Genomic DNA, 18,259 nt, shown 5'->3' on the forward strand with positions numbered 1-18,259 from the left:
TAAAAGCTCTGCGATCCTGGGTTACTAACTTAACCTCTCTCCCAGTTCCACATTTCTTAAATGAAAATAAAAGTAGCACCCATCTCAGAGTTGTAAGAATTAAATGAGCTGTATGTGTATGTATGTATGTATACACGCACGCATATATGCACACATATATATGTGTGTATACTTATGTACATGTACACATGTGTGTATATGTGTGTGTTTGTGTGTGTGTGTATATCACCCTTTGTGAACCGTAAAGTGCTATAGAAATGCAAGCTACTATTACTATTTCTACAGTGTGCCCAGGAGTGTGCTGGTAAATGTTTAGCTAGCTCTCCAGAAAAAAATATATATATACACAAGGCATATTTTTAAGTTTAATTTGCATTATTAACATTTTCTTCATCACTTTCTTAAGTCTAGACAATTAACAAAGCCAGAAGCCAGAACTATTTTCCAAAGTTGTGTGCCATACCTGGCATGGGACACTATCTATAAGTCTGTTCTCATGAATTCTGTAGCATGCCTGCATTGACCTTTCTATCTCACAAGTCATATTCCTTAGAACCTGGCTTCCCAGAATGCAAGGCCTACATCTTTATCCTGCTTCACTATACAGAGCCTATCATGTTTTAAGTCAGTGATGAAGTATTCAAATCTAATAAGTATTTCCTCATATTTAATTGATTCCATCGATACACTAATATGTAGCCTGTGGGCCTGATGACAAAGGATAAGCCTGAAAATTCTTTGTCTAAATATAAATATGCCTTTACAACTTAAATGCCGGATATCATAAATAAATTTGGTCTGATGGAGTAAAAATACTTGAAGAAAGATGTGTTTATAGAAACTCATTTTAGTTTATTAATACAGGGCAAGGATAATACCAGTATAGCCCTTTGTACTTTGCAGATCATTTATATGCATCATCTACTTTGATCCTCCAGACAACAATAGAGTAGGTACTATTCACATTTTAAATGGAGGAAATTGAGGTTAAGAGAAAGTAAGCAATTTGCCCAGGGTCACACAATTAGCTACTGTCTGCTAGAAACAGGATTAGAACTCAGGTCTTCCTTATGCCAAATCTCGAGCTCTAATACACCCACTGATTCTCTTTCACCCCTACTTTGTAAAAAAACATTATCAAATGGATATCCTTGGTCTCTAACTAAATCTGCCCAAAGCTCCCAGTTAGGAAAAAAAAAAATGGTTGCACAGTTCACTCAATACAGCAGATGGCGATATGTCCCTGAAGGAAAAAATTTCTCTCTTCCCCACAAGCGAAAAATTACTGTAAAGGGGAAAAAAAGGAAGACAAAAGCAAAAACTAAATGAGATCTGTTTTCCAGTCACTCGAAGTTGTCCTAACCCACAAAGGACCTAAGCACATCCTACACTATAATTGCTGCAGGAATGTTTCTCTATAATCACTTTAACAAATCAAATAGAGCTTTAATAAACCAAGAGCCTGTCATTTAGGCAAAATAAATCCTTCACTCAAGTGACATTTTAAAAACAAAAAAGAGTAGCACATCACTTGGAGGGAAAGCACTCAGAGAGTGAGGAGGGGGAGAAAAAGCAATCATCTATTCTACTACTTCTCATTCAAGCAAGCAGCTGCCACATGTAAAGGGGGAGCAATAACACATTTAAATTGATCAGCGTTCCTCTCCATTTTTTTCATTTCAGTCCCTTTCAGCAAGTATTTATTGAAGATCTACTGTATGCCTATCACTGTGGTGGGTACTGCAGGAAATATAAAAGAAGTATATGCCACAGTTCTTGCCCTCAAGTCGTTCACACTCTTTTTGAAGACAGAAGTCTTATCAACCCAAAACAACTTATTTCAAAACCAGCTCCCTTAGGATTTATTCCATGATTGGTGAATTCAGTGAAGGAAAAGTCAGTGACTTAACGGTTGTACACCAACAGGGGAATGGCTAAGTAAATTATAGTATGTGCATATAATTGGGCCATAAGAAACGATGACTCTAAACAGTTCATGAAAATATGGGAAGACTTGTATTAAAGTGATGACACTTGAAAAGAGCAGAACCAAGAGAATAATATATGTAATGTCCATGTTGTAAAAGGTAACATTGAAGAACAATGAAATTGATAAATCTTAATGAACAAATCCCTGGAGATATAAAGGAAACATGAATTCCTCCCATCAGTAAAGAGGAGGAAATGCAGAGGTGGAATGCAGTAGACATACACACACATCTGCGTATATGTGTATGTATGTACATGTGTATGTGTACATATATACATACACATACATATATGCATATAAACATAGTGTGTGTGCATGTATTATGCATACATATATACATATATATTGTGTGTGTATATATGTACATATACATATATACATCAGAATAGATGTGTCAGTAGACTGTGTCAGTTGGTTTTACTTAAAGGTTGATCTTTGTTACAAAGATTCATGTGTGGGAAAGCAGGCCATTGTAAAGGGGAAGAGGATGGGAAGTAACTGAGATAAAAACAAAAGGCAATAAATATGAGCCTTACTAGCTATGTGGCCCTGAGCAAGTTACCCTCTCTGAGTCTGAGTTTCTTTAGCTAGAAAATGGAAGTAATAAAACTTATCAAACCTGCCTCGCGCAGCTGATGTGAGGCTTAGATCTTTGTGAAGTGAGAGGCATCATGGTTCAATAGAAAGAATATTAGATTTGGGATCACTGCACCTTACTAGCTATATCAGTCACTTTACCACTCTGGAACTCAGTTTCTTTATTTATACCCTGGGCTTCCTGGGTGACTGTCACCTCCTGTGGCTCAGGTACCATCTGTGCCTTCCAATTTCCCTGCCTTTTTTCACTGTCTCCAGCCCTAAAGCTTTGATCCAATGATTCTACTTAGTAAGTACTTTGCAAACCTTAAAGTGATGAGTAAATGTCAATTCTAATTATAGTGTTGGCAGGGTACCTTGCACATAGTAGGCACGTAAAAGGGACAACCTGTATTTTGCACATAGTAGGCACTTAAAAGGGGCAGCTAGATGGCACAGTGGATAGAGTGCCAGGACTGGAGTCAGGAAGACTCATCTTCCAGAGATTAAATCTGGCCTCAGATACTTACTAGCTGTGTGACCCTGGGCAAGTCACTTAACCTTGTTTTCCTTAGCTTCTTCATCTGTATAATGAGCTGGAGAAGGCAATGGCAAACCACTCCAGCATCTTTGCAAAGAAACCCCCAAATGGGGTCATAAAGAGTCAGACATGACTGAAAAATGACTGAACAACAAGGCATTTAAAAGGCATGGCTTGTATTTTGTACAAAGTAGGCACTTGGAAGAGACAGTCTTATTTTGCACATAGTAGGCACTTAAAGTGGATGACTTTTTTAGTGCCTACTGGGTGCAAGGTGCTCTGACAACACCAAAATAGTTATGTTGTTGCTGTTGTGTCTACATTTTTGTGACTGAATTTCTTGGCACAGATACTGGAGTGGTTTGCCATTTACTTCTCCAGCTCATTTGACAGATGAGGAAACTGAGGCAAACAAGCTAGTAAGTGTCTGAGGCTGGATTTGAACTCAGGTCTTCTGGACTCCAGGCCCAGTACTTTATCCACTGTACCACCTAACTGCCCTAAACTAGTTATAATTGACTTTTATTTATCTCTTTAAAGTTTGCAAAGTACTTACTGTAGAATCATTAGAACAAAGCATTAGTAAACTTTAAGTTTTAGAAGCTTAAAATTGCTTTAAGACTTTTGGGACACCCATATTTGTTGAATTGTGGGAAAGTGCAGCAACGGCAGAAAAAGAAAGCGAGTGCATTGAAAGGTTAGCTCTCATCCACATCCAGAGAAAGAATGATGGAATCTGAATGCAGATTGAAGCAAACTATTTGCTCTCTTTTTATCTTATTTTATTTTTGGCTTTGTTACATCTTTCTCATGGTTCATTTCACTGGTTATAATTCTTCTTTACAATTTGATTATTGGAAAAGAAGTTTAATGTGAAGGCATATGTAGAACCTATATCAGATTACCTGCCATCTTGGGATGGGGAGGAGAGAGGAGAGGGAGGGGGAGTAAATTTGGAACTCAAAAACTTGTGGAACTGAGTGTTGTAAACTAAAAAAAAAATTAATAAAAATAAAATTTTAAAAAAGAAAAGTTAACTCTTTAGCCACAGGTTTGCAACATGTAGCCACAGTGCAATTGTTCACTTTACACCAAGGTGTATATTCGTTTTCCTCAGAAAGAGAGGGAGTGCTATGCCTGGGAATATTACTTGGATTCTCATTTAAATGTGTTTTTGTCATTCACATTCATAAAGAGCATAATGATTTCTGGTAATTACTAACCAAAATTGGATGTAAGCCAGACACCTGAAGTCTTAATCATTTATTGAGGATTTTTTGTTATTTTTCAGTTGTGTCTGACTCTGCGTGAGCCCATTTGGGGTTTTCTTGGCAAAGATACCAGAGTGGTTTGCCATTTCTTCTCTAGCTCATTTTACAGATAAGGAAACTGAGGCAAACCAGGTTAAGTGACTTGCCCAGGGTCACACAGCTAGGAAATGTCTGAGGTTGGATTTGAATTCAAAGAGGAGTCTTCCTGACTCCCACCACTCTATCCACTATAGCACCTAACTTCGCCTTTATTGAGAAGTGGAACCACCTAATTTTCCATACTTAGGTATCTAGGTTGCTTAATAGATAGAGCACTGGGCCTAGAGTCAGGTAGAGCTGAGTTCAAACTGGGCCTTAGAAAATTACTAGCATTTTTCTTGGCATGTGTTTCCACAATCCAGCTAGCAGCTTCTGTGGGGGTATAAGATCCACCCACAGTCAGCGCCCGCCCGGAAAGCTGCCAACAGCACAGGTTCTTTCGATCTGCTTAACTAAGGAAAGCAAAGTGAAGGGGTTGACAAGTTTACTTTAATCCAGCATACAGATGCATTCACTTAGTTCAGGGGAAAAATCCCGCACCCTGAACTTCAGAACAAAATACAACCAAATTACAAATATCAACAGACAGACCCAATACAATTCATAGTTACCAACATCTAGGTTCAGCCTGGGAGCTCAGAACAAGGGCTGGCCCAGAGTCACGCGCCACCACTGCTGCGGCAAAGGGCTCCAAAGAACAGACAGCCAACCCCTGGTTTTTATATCTTTTCGGCGTCAGGGGTGAGTCACACATTCGACTCACCCACATGACCTAGAATCATCACAAAGAGGCAGACTTAAACCCACATGGTCTAAAAGCCTCTGCTCTCCCAGACATGTAAACTAGGCCCTCCCTGGAGTTAGCCCCACCTTGGGCCCCACCTTAGTTGCCAGTCCACACCCACTAAGGTTTTACACCGAATAGGGGTTTGGGCCTGGGGCTTAGCACCTAGCAAGGCTCAATGAATTACTCAAAGGGAACAAAAGCCAAACTATTCAAGGGGACTTGTTAAACTAAGTGCTAAGGAGCCCATTTTTGCTTACCAAAGTCTTCCTGACTCCCACCACTCTATCCACTATAGAACCTAACTGTGCCTTTATTGAGAAGTGGAACCACCTAATTTTCCATACTTAGGTATCTAGGTTGCTGAATAGATAGAGCACTGGGCCTAGAGTCAGGTAGAGCTGAGTTCAAATTGGACCTTAGAAAATTACTAGCATTTTTCTTGGCATGTAGTAGGTGCTTAATAAATGCTTGTCCCCTTCCTTTGTTCCCTTCCCTACTCAAATATAGATTCTTCCCCATCTGTCAATTTGGAACAATAACAGTTAAACACAAAGTATTCTAAGAACTTCTAATAAAAGCTATTTATACTAGAAACTTCGCTGCTTAATATTTTTCTATCCATTGCAAAATAGGCACTTATCATGTGAGACAGTTAGATGGCGTGGATAAAGCACAGGATTTGGAGTCAGGAAGAAAACCAAGTTGAGATTCTGCATTAGATGTTTATTAGCTGTGTGATGCCGACCAAATCCCTTAACTCTTCTTAGCCTCAGTTTCTTCATCTGTAAAATGGAGGAAATAATTACATTTATTTCACAAGATTGTTGTGAGGACCAAAGATAATATATATTAAGTGCATTGCATACCTTAGAGCAATATAAAATATCTATAATTATTATTATTTAGCTATGATATGCTTATACTTTTTCTATATATAAGATTTATTGTCCTAAACATATGTCCCTTTGCCAGCTCGTCCACTGCATGTAGTGCCTGGAACACAATTGGCAGTCTTTGGTTACATCTCAGTCACAACTACCAATGATAATCATCAAATAGCCTTTCAAAGGCTGTCTTTTGAGTAGCACTTAGAACAGGCAGGGAAGCTTCTGGTCTGTCTGTTCAGCACTAGGGGCAGAAATCTCAGCCCTCCTACCACTTTCCTGTTCCTGTATCTATTAAAAACATAATAGTGATGCTTTCAGGAATATTGAATGAATAGAGAAACCCACTTGGAAATGCATAAGGTTTCTGTTAATGCCGTAATGGCCATATGAAGGCTATTCAAACTTCACTAAAATATAATGCAGTTTTCTAACTCACCAGTGGGGGGCATGCAGCTCACAGGGAGTTAACCATCCAGTTCCCTTCATCAGAACATCTGTTTCATCTGTTCTGAATCTCTGCCCCCGATTCTGAATCTCTGCCCCCAGCTTCCCAGGAGGCATGTAGAATTGTGAAAACTAGTTTTTGCCTAGGCTGTAGATTTCAGTAATTATGCATCAGTGTCTAATTGCCGCCACAAGCATGTACCATTTGGGTATTTAATTTTCATGTGAATGGTGAAATTTTAAATCCAAAGTTCACCTAAAAGGATTTCTGTCTGAATTAGGTCAGCTCTATCATGGAAGATTAGTGATTCTCTAATCATGTTTGGAAAGTGAATGCAATTTGGATTTTAATATTATAATACTTGTCTAATTACCACACAGTCAAACAGATGTCTTATCTAATTTATACGTCAATACTTCAGAGACCCATAATTTCATCACTCCCTCCAGCCCTCTACCAGTACAGATTGCAGACATCATACACTCATTCTGCCTCCTCCCACACACACATCTTAAGAGATTATCCTGTTTGGGCTGTGTCCCTCCCTGCATTTAAAAAAAAAATCACTCAGTGGTCAACCTACTCATGATGAAACCCTGCAAATTGGACTCAGTTTATTTTCATGACAGACATATAGTCCATACCTTTAGAAGAACTGCTGAAGTTTATACCATACTACCATAGCCCTTGAAAATCCAGTCACTTGCACAACATATTATGGCATGGAGGTCAGAATTTCCTGAAGTACATGATATCCAAAGCAGGGAAAAAAATTCTTAGAATATATAGAATAGAACAGGTATATACAAATATATTTCTAGAAATAATTCCTATAATATTATATATAAGCAAATATGTATATGTGTGTGTATATATATACATATACACACATAGTCATGTATATGTATGTTTTAACTCCCTCTTGGGAATTTGAAGTAACCTTTGTTTTCAAATGGGACTCGGAGCAGATCTAGCCAGCTATCAGTCTCTTCAATTAGCTTAGGCCATTTCTCATCTTCTTATATACCTTCTACCCAAGGATTTTGAATGTCTTCATTACAGAATACAGCATCTCTTTGAGTCTTGACCCATAGATTGACCCTCAGGTCAGTGTATGAGCCTGCTATGGCACTGTGGAGGGATCACATGTGGCTCTTCAACATTTATCACAGAGTTTAGGGTCTTCCTAACAATTAGAGCTATCCAAAAGTAAAATAAGAACCTTGGGAATTAGTACATTCCCCTTCATTTGAGATCTTCAAGTAGAGAATGGTAACTGATTGTTGGGAAGGTTATAGAGTTGGTCATTTGACACAAAAATATTGTGTTGGTAACTCTGGAAATCTCTGATTCTAAGATGCCATGAAGTGAGCTAAGAGGGGAAATCCTCCTTTATTCCCTAGTCCAGTGAATTCGCAAGAGAGAAATGCCCAGTCATCTAGAACTAGAAAATGGCAGGTTACGTCGCTCTTCTTGAGCCACTGTGATACAATGAAACCTGATCATTTGTAGTGAATTATCAAATGCCATCTCATTGTAAAACCATTATCACACAGCATCAGGAGAGCAGGATGTTGCTCTCCAGCTTTATAACTCAAGTTAGGCATATAGATCTAAGACTAAGTGGAAGGCTATTCAAGTATCTATTTAATTCTTCAGGTAAAAGTTGATTGTTAAATCTACTAAATTTTGCATGACTATCTAGATTTGTCTGAAATGGATATCATCATCATCATCAAAGACCATGTTAACTCTGTTAATATGTGGACAGGACAGAAACACTTGGTCATGGTCTCTTCGCTCTAAAACTTTGCAGTTACAGATTTTACAAGAGTCACCCAGCTATTGATGATTGACTAAGCAGTAGGAGAGACCATATGTCCATGATTTCATTGGTTACCTGAGCTCAGTTGGCCATACAAAAGTTATTGAGGTACCTTGCTATCTGTCGTTCACACACATCCCACATGGTGGATATGGAGGAAATGCTAAAAACTTGACTTTAATGCTCATGGGCTTCTGGACTTCATTTTCAGTTAGTCTCCTTTGCTATGAACAGTGTCAAATGGTACAGAGATGAGGCAAATGATTCCAGTGGAGAAAAATCTACTGCTTTAAGTATTTGGGGGGTCAAAAGAACAATTTTGGTAGAAGGAAGACAGAAACCAGAGAATAAGGAGTTAAGGTACCAGTGGGTGGTGAGAAAGCAGAGTTAGGAAATGACTCTTAAAGAGCAGGTTAAAAAAAAAAAGGAGAAATGGCCAAGGAGGAAGACTTGTCAGTTCCTCCTGGAACCTCTCTTCTAAGGATGGTACCCAGACCAGCCATGTTTACTCCTTCATTCTTTTCTAAGCTCTTCTCCTGGGCCCACCTTCACTCCCTCACTTTTCAGCTTCCCTTTATATGTTCTTTTCCCCCAATAGTATCTAAGGTCCTTGAGGTCAAGGACTGTTTTTCTTGTGGCTTGAATTTGTAATCCATTGCTAAGCACAGTGGCCGACTATGTAGTCAGAGTAGGTACTCGATATAGGAATGCTTGTCAACTTGACATGAAGGAGTAACAAGTATCCACCACCCAATGTAGGGGTCAATGAATTTATTCAACTGATTTGGATTTTCAATCAGATCTCAGTGTGTGACAACAGCTAAATAGTTCTCTGAAGTTATAATAGCACTATATATATATACAAACACACACACACACATACATATATACATATAGAACTTTATATACATTATTCAGGCCATAAGAATCACAGATCTGGAGCCAAAAGGAATTTCAGAGGCCCTATAGTCCAACCCCCTCACATTCCAGATGATGAAACAGATAACTTACCCACAGTCACACAGGAAGTAAATATCTGAGGTGGGATTTGAACCCAGTTCTCTACCTTCAATGTCAGGTTTTTTTTTTCTTTCCATTGTATCACTCTGCCTTCACCAAACAGATGTTGTCTCATTTGTTCCACTCAACTATCACCAAAATGGTGTAAAACCCCCAGCCATGAAGTGAGTAGACCTAAGTTTATATCCCACTTACTATCTATTTGCCCTTGGGCAAATAACATACTCTCTGGGCCTCGGTTTTCTCATCTGTAACATAAAGGGACTGGTCTAGATGGCCCTGAGTTACCTTCTAGATGGAAATCTATGATCCTTTGATGTACATTTTACAGACAGGGAAATTAAGACACACAGAAGCTAAGTAACTTATCAGAAAGTTAGTGTTGGGGGTTACTACCATTTCTGTGTTTCTTTTAGCTTTAAAATAAGTTAGAGATGACAAGGTAACTTAATCCTGACAAGTTCTATCAAAGGGAGAGAGATTGGGTGCTCTGAGTTTAGTGCAATAAGGTCATACGTGAAATAAATCTGCAGCATGGAAGAAAAGGCTATTCCTAAACACTGAATCATGCTGTTTGGATTAACAATTGGAAAAACATTTCTTCTCTGAAGTTTCTGTGGCCTGGAACTAAACAAGTACCAGTTTTCTCTCATGTAGATGTTGTTCAGTGCTCATAGTAAAGTACAGATTGTAGTCACTGATGGATTAGGCAGGTACAGAATGAATCTTCCCAATGAAACATTAGTAGGCTGCTAATCTCTCCTGATTCAGGAGGCAGGGAAGATTCAGGCACCAGTGACCTTCCCAGCACATATACCTTCCCTTCTGCCTCACACCAGCCACATGGCCTAATTTCTTGGTCCTGCCCCTTCCTTGGCCACATTTCATTGGCCAAGATCGATGGAAATGTCATTCAGTTAAATTCAACAGCATTTATTAAGCACAGGATTTGCCCTGTGGTTACAGGAATAGCATTGCCCAGATCCTGCTCTCAAGGAGTTGACATTCTATAGATAAAAGGAGTTCCTAAGCTTTTGTTTGTTTGTTTGTTTGTGGAACCCTTTCCATCCTCTGTTAAAGCCTATTGACCCCTTCTCAAAATTTTTGTTGTTCTTTAGTTGTTTTCAGTCTTGTCCAACTCTTCTTGACCCTTTTTAGGGGCTTTTCTTGGCAGAGACATTGGAATAGTGTGCCATTTCCTTCTCCAGCTCATTTTACTGATGAGTAAACCGAGGCAAACAGGGTGAAGTAACTTGCCCAGGGTCAGACAGCTAGTAAGTGTCTGAGGCCGGATTTGAACTTACATCTTCTTGGCTACAGCCCCAGCGCTCTATCCACTGTGCCACCTAGCTGTCCCCTTCTCAAAAGAATGTCTTTAAATGGATAAAGTAAAATACAGAGTATTCAAAAAAATTATAGTGAAAATGTAGTTATCAGAGTGTTAAAATAACATGTTCAAGAGCCCCAGAATAAGAACCCCTGATCTAATTAATGGAATTCATAGTTTTCTATTCACTAAATGTTACAAGTACAGATTATTTCTAAGTAGGAAGATGAAGAATTGACAGATTTCTCATTCAAAACAATAAAATAAAGCATATCAAACTATAGAAAAGGGAATCATTTTTCTGATGTCTTTAATAGGCATTTATCATATACTAAGGAACTTTTTATGTTAGTTGCATTTAGTGGAATTTATCACTGCTTTTCATACCTCAAGAAATCTATAACTAAGAACTGTGATTTCATTGGTATGAATAATCTCAACAGTGGAAAAAAAAATGGTCCCCATCCACATGATAATGGATAGTTTCATGAGTCATCATGACCAAAAAAAGTTTCTCACCCCCAAGGCAGCCTTTCTGCTCAGCAAAGTGGGTTCTCGAACAACAAACCCACAGCCCATCACCTGGCCCTTATTCAAAACCTTTCCAACTTCGTAGGGCCTGCTAGTGTTGGCCTAGCCTTCAAGAGCACAGACTCACCGTCACACTATAATGAAGACAGCAATGTGATGAAACAGACAGAATGCTGCACTGGGCATCAGGAAAACCTGACTCCAAGTCTCTTCTCAGACACTTACTAGCTACGTGACTCTCATCTTTTGTTTCCTCATCAGTAAAATTGGGATAATAATATCACCTCCCTCTCCATCTGCTAAGAGAATCAATGAAACAACATGTAATGTGCTCCACAAATTTTAAAATGATATGTAACTGTTATCATTAAATGCTATTATTGTTAAGTTCCAGATAGAGAATTGAAAGAGGACTTTACTGAAGACTCTTCCGTACTTATTGGATAGGATCAATTTTACTCTTTTTGTCTGAAAGATTTTAATTATTCCCATCTTTCAGAATTTTTGGAGTCATTTTTGCCAAGGGTTAGGACTTTCATGCAAGCATTCCTAATCTGGGGTCTGTGAAATCCTTTCTTGTTGTTGTTGTTGTTTATATTTTGATCATTGCATTCCAATATAATTGGTTCCCTTTTTAATCCTGTGTATTCTATTTTATGCATTTTAAAGCATTATTGTGAGACTTCCAAAGAGATCTATAATACACAAAGAAAGGTTAAGAACCCCTATTCTCACCCCAGATGAGGAGCTGAGCTCAATAAGATCTTTCACCTTTCTTTACATAGGCCTTTATGGTGGATGAACGAGCTGCTGAGAGAGCAAGATGGGAGGAGGCCTCCAAAGAAACAATCAAGAAAACAACCAAACCTTGTCCTCGTTGTCATGTACCGGTGGAAAAAAATGGTGAGTCTGTCTTATAGTTTAAAAATAGTCAGGACTTAATAAGGCCGTCATCAACAAAAGTTGGCAGCATGATTACAGTAGTAAACTGAGTCATAGACCACAGCATCCAGGCCCAGTCTCACTGATGATTCAGTTGTGGGATTTCAGTCTATTAATTTCTATTTCAGTTACCACCTGTAACATAGCAACAATTCTATAGCTTCCTGGATATCCCACACGTGGATGTATTTTGAAAGGATGCTTTACATGTGGTTCCATCGAGGATTTCCAGTTCTTAGCCTTTGAGATAATTTAATTTGAGAGACTTTTTCATTGAATAGGAATTGTACATTTAGAACTGGAAGAGACTTCTGATGTCATGAAATCCACCCATCCCCCATTTTATAAATAAGACCAAGGGGGAGAAATCCATATATCGCATCTACTGGCATGTTAGCAACCATATTCCCATTAATATTTAAAAAGAGATTGCTAGAGGTGAAAGCTGAAGTCCTGTTTCCATTTCCTAGTTCTTCTACTTGCTGCCTATGTAACCACAGGGAAGATCACTTAAGCCATCATACTTAGCCCCTGCTTCTTCTTTCGAGGGGACTAGACTAGACAGCATCTTAAAGGCATCTCAAGCTATAAGTCTGTGGTCTTGTGTGCTAAAAGATCATCAGCTAAATGAAAATGACAACATTCTATTCTCTGAAACCAAAAGGCTTTTGTGTTTAATCCTCTAGAGTGGCAGGTAAGAATTTCCAAGTAAATTCACCAACACTTTGTCTAGGAACTTCTACAATCTAATTAAGATTCAACGAAGGGTCTCTTGGAGGCAGTATAGTAGAATAGTCATAAGATGTGAGTTCAAATTCTGACTCTCCCATTTACAAGTTCACTTAATCTCTCTCAGCCTCACTCTGTAAAATGGCATGGGGGGTAGGGAGGGGAAAAGGCAAATTAGACTTGATACCCTCAAAGGTCCCTTCTAGCTCCAAATCTTTGATCCAGTGACGGTGCTGTGAAGACCCACAGTACTGGCAATTCTTTCTGTAGTCATGTAGCTAATATGTGTCAGAGAAGGACTTGAATTCAGGTCTCCATGACTCCAAGGCAGGCCCTCTGTTCACTGCACCAAACTGACTCGTAGTATACATGTTTGAAATTGACTGGGATTCATTAGAGTTGGGTCTTGGGTGTCTAGGTGGTACTGTGGACAAAGCGGTGGGCCTGGAGTGAGGAAGACTCATCTTCCTAAGTTCAAATGCACTCTCAGACACTTACTAGCTGTGTGACCCTGGGTAAGTCACTTATCCATGTTTACCTCAGTTTCTTCATCTGCAAAATGGACCAGAGAAGGAAATCACAAGCCACTCCAGTATCTTTGCCAAGAAAACCCCAAATGAGATGAGGAAGAGTTGGGCACTACTGAAATGATTCAACAAAACAAAGAATTGGGTCTCACAGCAGACCCCCAGTGACAAAATATAACAGCATAGAAATAATGACTGGTATAATTTGGCAGGAAAGCAAGGGAGAGGGAAAGGAGAGGAAACGGAAGAAGTAGGAGAGAGTGAGAGAGAGGCAGACAGAAACAGAGAGAGAGAAAATAACATGATAATAGATAACAAACACATTCATTTATACATGATCCTTGCAGAGATTGTGCTTGAGGCTGGATGATCCAGAAAATTCCATCAGAAGCAGATTCATTGCTGGAACCATTCAGATAATTGCCTCAATATTTCGATCTGCTTCGCTAATGAAGACTTGGGTTTCCTGCTTCAGAAGTCGAAACTGTTTGTATTTGGGAATTTTGAGCTGAACAGCCTAAATTGTGAGGCATTTGATTTATTTTTGAAAAGCCAATTCAGGAAATGCCAATCTCATGTACAAAGGAAAAGGGCATTATAGCTCACAATCTGCATGTAGCCTAGACTCCTGTTTTCTATGTCTTACCAAATTCTACTCCACTGAAGAAATATTGAAAGATTAGCCACAAGGACATGACTAACAGAAATGGAGATTCAGCCTCTAAGTCCAGAAGGCCTATGCCTACCCAATTCTCTAAGAATGAGTTGTGGTGTAGGTATTGACCTGCATTGATAGAGGGAGTTTCCTCTCTGGGAATTACTCCTACCATTGAAATCACAGGTCTGGTCTGCATTTAAAACACACACACACACACACACACACACACACACACACACACACACACGTTTATACACATACATACACACAGAGAAGGAATGATATAAGTGTACTAAGGGGAGAAATATAATATACTCAGATATTCAATTGTGATTTGAAAAATTTGGATGTTCATACTAAGAATGCATTTCACAGCCCATCCGTACCTACCCAACCTGTATGCCTCCTGTCTATTTCCTGCTGTAATTTTGCCACAGGCTATTTGCCCAGCCTGCTTTCACAAATCATGTAACATAATACAATTTGTCAGAAAAAGCCCCCTGGGCCTAACACAGTAATCAAACTCATCATTTGCTACCATGGCCTTGACAAATTAGAGTAGTTGGTTACTGAAAACCTTACATTCAGTTTCATCCTTTTGGTCAATTGCATATTTTTAAATGTAAAAGAAAAGTGTTCTGAAAAACTCGTTCATTTTGACCCTCTGTCACTGGTGAGTCAGTCTCCTTTCAGCAATGACTGCTTGCCCTCTTGTGTTAACAGACACTGACTTGTTCTTTGATTTCGTTTGCTCTAGAGTCCACAGTAATCATGTCCTTTCCCCCCTCCACTTTGCAGGCGGATGCATGCACATGAAGTGCCCTCAGCCTCAATGCAAGTTTGAATGGTGCTGGAACTGTAGCTTGGAATGGAACCGAACCTGCATGGGAGACCACTGGTTTGACGTATAGCTCAGTAACAAAAAAGCTTCACTGACTACCCTGAGAGAAGTGGTAACAACTCAGTTGGCCCACAGGCCTCCTGTCCTTTTAACATTCTTCCTTTTCACATGAACATTACATATCTTCCAAATTTCACTCGAGACAAATTACGATAGAATACCATTTTTAGATCCCATTTTAAACACTCTTTTAGAATCTCATGAATTGGAGCATGCTAAATGAAAGACAATTCAATGTTGTTTACCAACTTCTGTAATGTACAGATACAACAGGGTAGATTCCAAGTGGAGTTTAAGGATTAACTGTGGATTACCTGTCTTCTGTGAATTTAAAACAAACTTGAATCACCATATGACTGCCGCTCTCTCAGGTTTCATTTGTATACTTGACTTATAGTTTAAAAAATATATATTGTTAAATGAGTCAGTGGAATGATTTGAAGAGATCTTTTGTGGCTTATCAACAGTGGGTGTGTTCTAGATTGATTAAGTGGTTAACTCTTTTTTTTGAAAATGTGGGTCACAGCTTCAATACTCATACCTCCATTTAAATTTTCACAATACCAAAGGCAGAAGTCATAATTTATTGGGGAAACTGTTTGCTTGCTTTTGAGAATAAACCCAATTGGTAATCTTAAATTGTATTGGTGAGATTGTAGCTAAGCATAGTTTGCCATATCAAATGAATAGGAAGGAGAAAGCTCATTTGAATTTTGAAATGCTTAAATTATAGGGAATTAATTGAAACCTAGTATGCTCCTATGGCATCTTGTTAATTTTCATCTTAGAAAATAATTTTCTTAAATCTTTTAGGAGTGTCAAATTTTAATTTTAAAAAAATAGGCATTTCTGAGCTTGAGGACTTTTTTTTTAACAATTCGGATCCATTGTGAAGTTTAATAGAGATGCTGAGTCACAAAATTAGGTGCCTGTTATAAAAATATGATAGAAACTAATTAGTAGTGGTGCTCAATGTTAATTTAAAAAAACAGATTGTTAAACCAGAATGTTTATAAATATTAGCATTTCTGAGCCTACATATAATATCCACCTGAATCTCTGGCAAGAAAGATTTATAATAAAGGGAAATAATATGTTCCAAGTATGTTAGCTCAGCATCTCTACTAATGCCCTATTAGTTTGGAAGACTATTGTTTCCCAAATGGGTAGAGCCCAGGGTGGTCTATAAGCATCCAGGGGTATTCATATTTTCCCAGGGAGATTTATTTTAAAGATGTGATACACTAAAAATCAAGTGAGCATATTCAAAGTAGGATCTGATGACATGGCTTGGATCTCAATGGATGCTTTGAACTCCATTTGGTGCAGCAGTAACAAGCAAGGAATGTCTAAGGCTGTATTCATGTTTGTTGATGTCTGTTAAATTCATGATAAAAGGAAATTTTTAAAAATAGTTTTAGTAATAGTACTAGTTTTGCCTTTTAAAGTAATAATTTTCAAGTAAGAAAGAATTGTGCCACATGCACCAAAGAAGCATTCTTTCAACATAATTCATAAGTGAAAAAGTATTACTCTCCTGAATAGCTACTGTCTTTAGATGAGTCATTTGACTATTCTCCGGAAGAACATTAGAGCAACTGGTAATGTCAAGAGTTGCATCAGTACATGAATCTATTAATGTCGTTTTTAGGTCCCTAGTAACTTAAATCTATGATATAACTTTTGTTTTAATGTATAATTTTTTTAAGTTTTAGTCCATAATGCTTTAATCCATCCATCTTTAAAGCCATGAGGCTTTAAAGACCTGTTAGAAGAAAGTTTAGTCTCAGAAGGACAGACAGGAGCATACCATCCTACTTGTGCCCCACCTGCCCCCACTTTGACATAAATCAACTTCTATTTCTTCCTAACTCTACCCTGCCTTGCCTTTCACCTCTAGGGATGCTTCAGACAGTACAGGGCAAAGAGAGTAACATAGTCACGGCATAGGAGTGGCGGTGCCTTGACCACCTTCTCTGGGCCTTGCCCTCATGACAAAAACCACTGGGAGCCCCCTTTATGACCCTGAGGCTGCCAAACCTGCAATTCTGTACCCTGGTCAGTAAGCTGAGAAAACCCAGTGAAATATCCCAATGAGAAGTGGGAGAGTCATAAAAGTTACTTCCTACAGGTCATGAGTCAATAATATCCCACTGGTGACTCAGAAATCCCCTCACTGTCATGACGCCCAAATAAGACTTCCTGGGTAAGAATAGAAGTTGAATAATTGATGACCAGCTCTCCTACAACCAACAGCCCCTGACTGGTGACCGTATGGATGCAGCTGTGGCAAGATCAAATGCAAACTCATCTCTTTAGGTCATTTGGCCTAATGCAGACTCCTCTATTGTCTGGTAATGTCTTTTTTTCTTGATTATTAATGGCTACCTGCTTCTAAATGTGTGATGTTTCGGTTTAGTTGATTTCAACAGAGATTATTTACACAGGGTCAATTCTGTTGCATCTATATCCTAAACTATTTTGCTTTATGATATAATCATATAATATAATATTTAATTATCTGCTTTTTTTTGGTGATAGCTATTTTTTGTTCCAGGAAGGAAAAATGAGTTTGAGTCATTAAAAGTGGGGAGAAAAAAAAAACCCAACTGATGAATGAATAAGTGATATTATCTTCACATCACATCAATACTAAACATGAAATATGTATCAAAGTTCTCAGCATATCACGAAAGACAGAAATAAAAGTTCTTTACAAAAGTATCTTTGTTTTCTATGCAACACCTAAATGTGTCCTTCAGTGTGCCAGCAAAAACAATCAACAGCATGCTTGTAACTTTGTTTGACGATGTATTTCAATAAACGTTGAAAACACGGTTGGGGAAATGTATTGTGTTTTGTCCAGTGAGCCAAACTCCCCTCCTAGAAGACGTCTTTGGTAATTGGGTGGCTATTTTTCAGGTGTGTAGAGTGGAGTCCCAGAATAGCTCTGCTCACCACACTGTGGTTTTGGAGAGCACTGTCAGAATACAAAAGTGTAGTTATAAAAAGCCAGCATTTATTCAGAAACCTGGCTGTGCGCTTTCTATCTCTGCTAATAAACTTCCCTAAAAAGCTAAAAATTGAAACTCTGGTTTGAGGGAAAGGTTGGCCTTTGGTACTGAATGTCTCTGCCTTTCAAAGTCATCTCTGTGAAAGTCGTGATATTTGTGTTGCTATTAGTCCCTCGGAAAGTGTATTTACACTGCTGTAAGTATTGGTTGGTTTGGAATGAGCCAAAAAAAAAAATTCACAATTATAGA

General features: G+C 38.5%; 1 protein-coding gene across 1 annotated transcript in view; it reads left to right on the forward strand.

The window, feature by feature from the left end:
• Window positions 1-17,833, forward strand: part of PRKN (parkin RBR E3 ubiquitin protein ligase) — a 1,915,523-nt gene extending 1,897,690 nt beyond the window's left edge. The window contains exons 11-12 of the mRNA XM_036765946.1: window positions 12,025-12,142; window positions 14,894-17,833. Coding sequence (XP_036621841.1) covers window positions 12,025-12,142; window positions 14,894-15,006 — 231 coding nt within the window. The 3' untranslated portion in view covers window positions 15,007-17,833. The remainder of the gene's footprint in view (window positions 1-12,024; window positions 12,143-14,893) is intronic.
• Window positions 17,834-18,259: the final 426 nt, after the last annotated feature.

The sequence above is a fragment of the Trichosurus vulpecula genome, chromosome 7 (assembly GCF_011100635.1).
Source record: "Trichosurus vulpecula isolate mTriVul1 chromosome 7, mTriVul1.pri, whole genome shotgun sequence".
NCBI lineage: Eukaryota > Metazoa > Chordata > Mammalia > Diprotodontia > Phalangeridae > Trichosurus > Trichosurus vulpecula.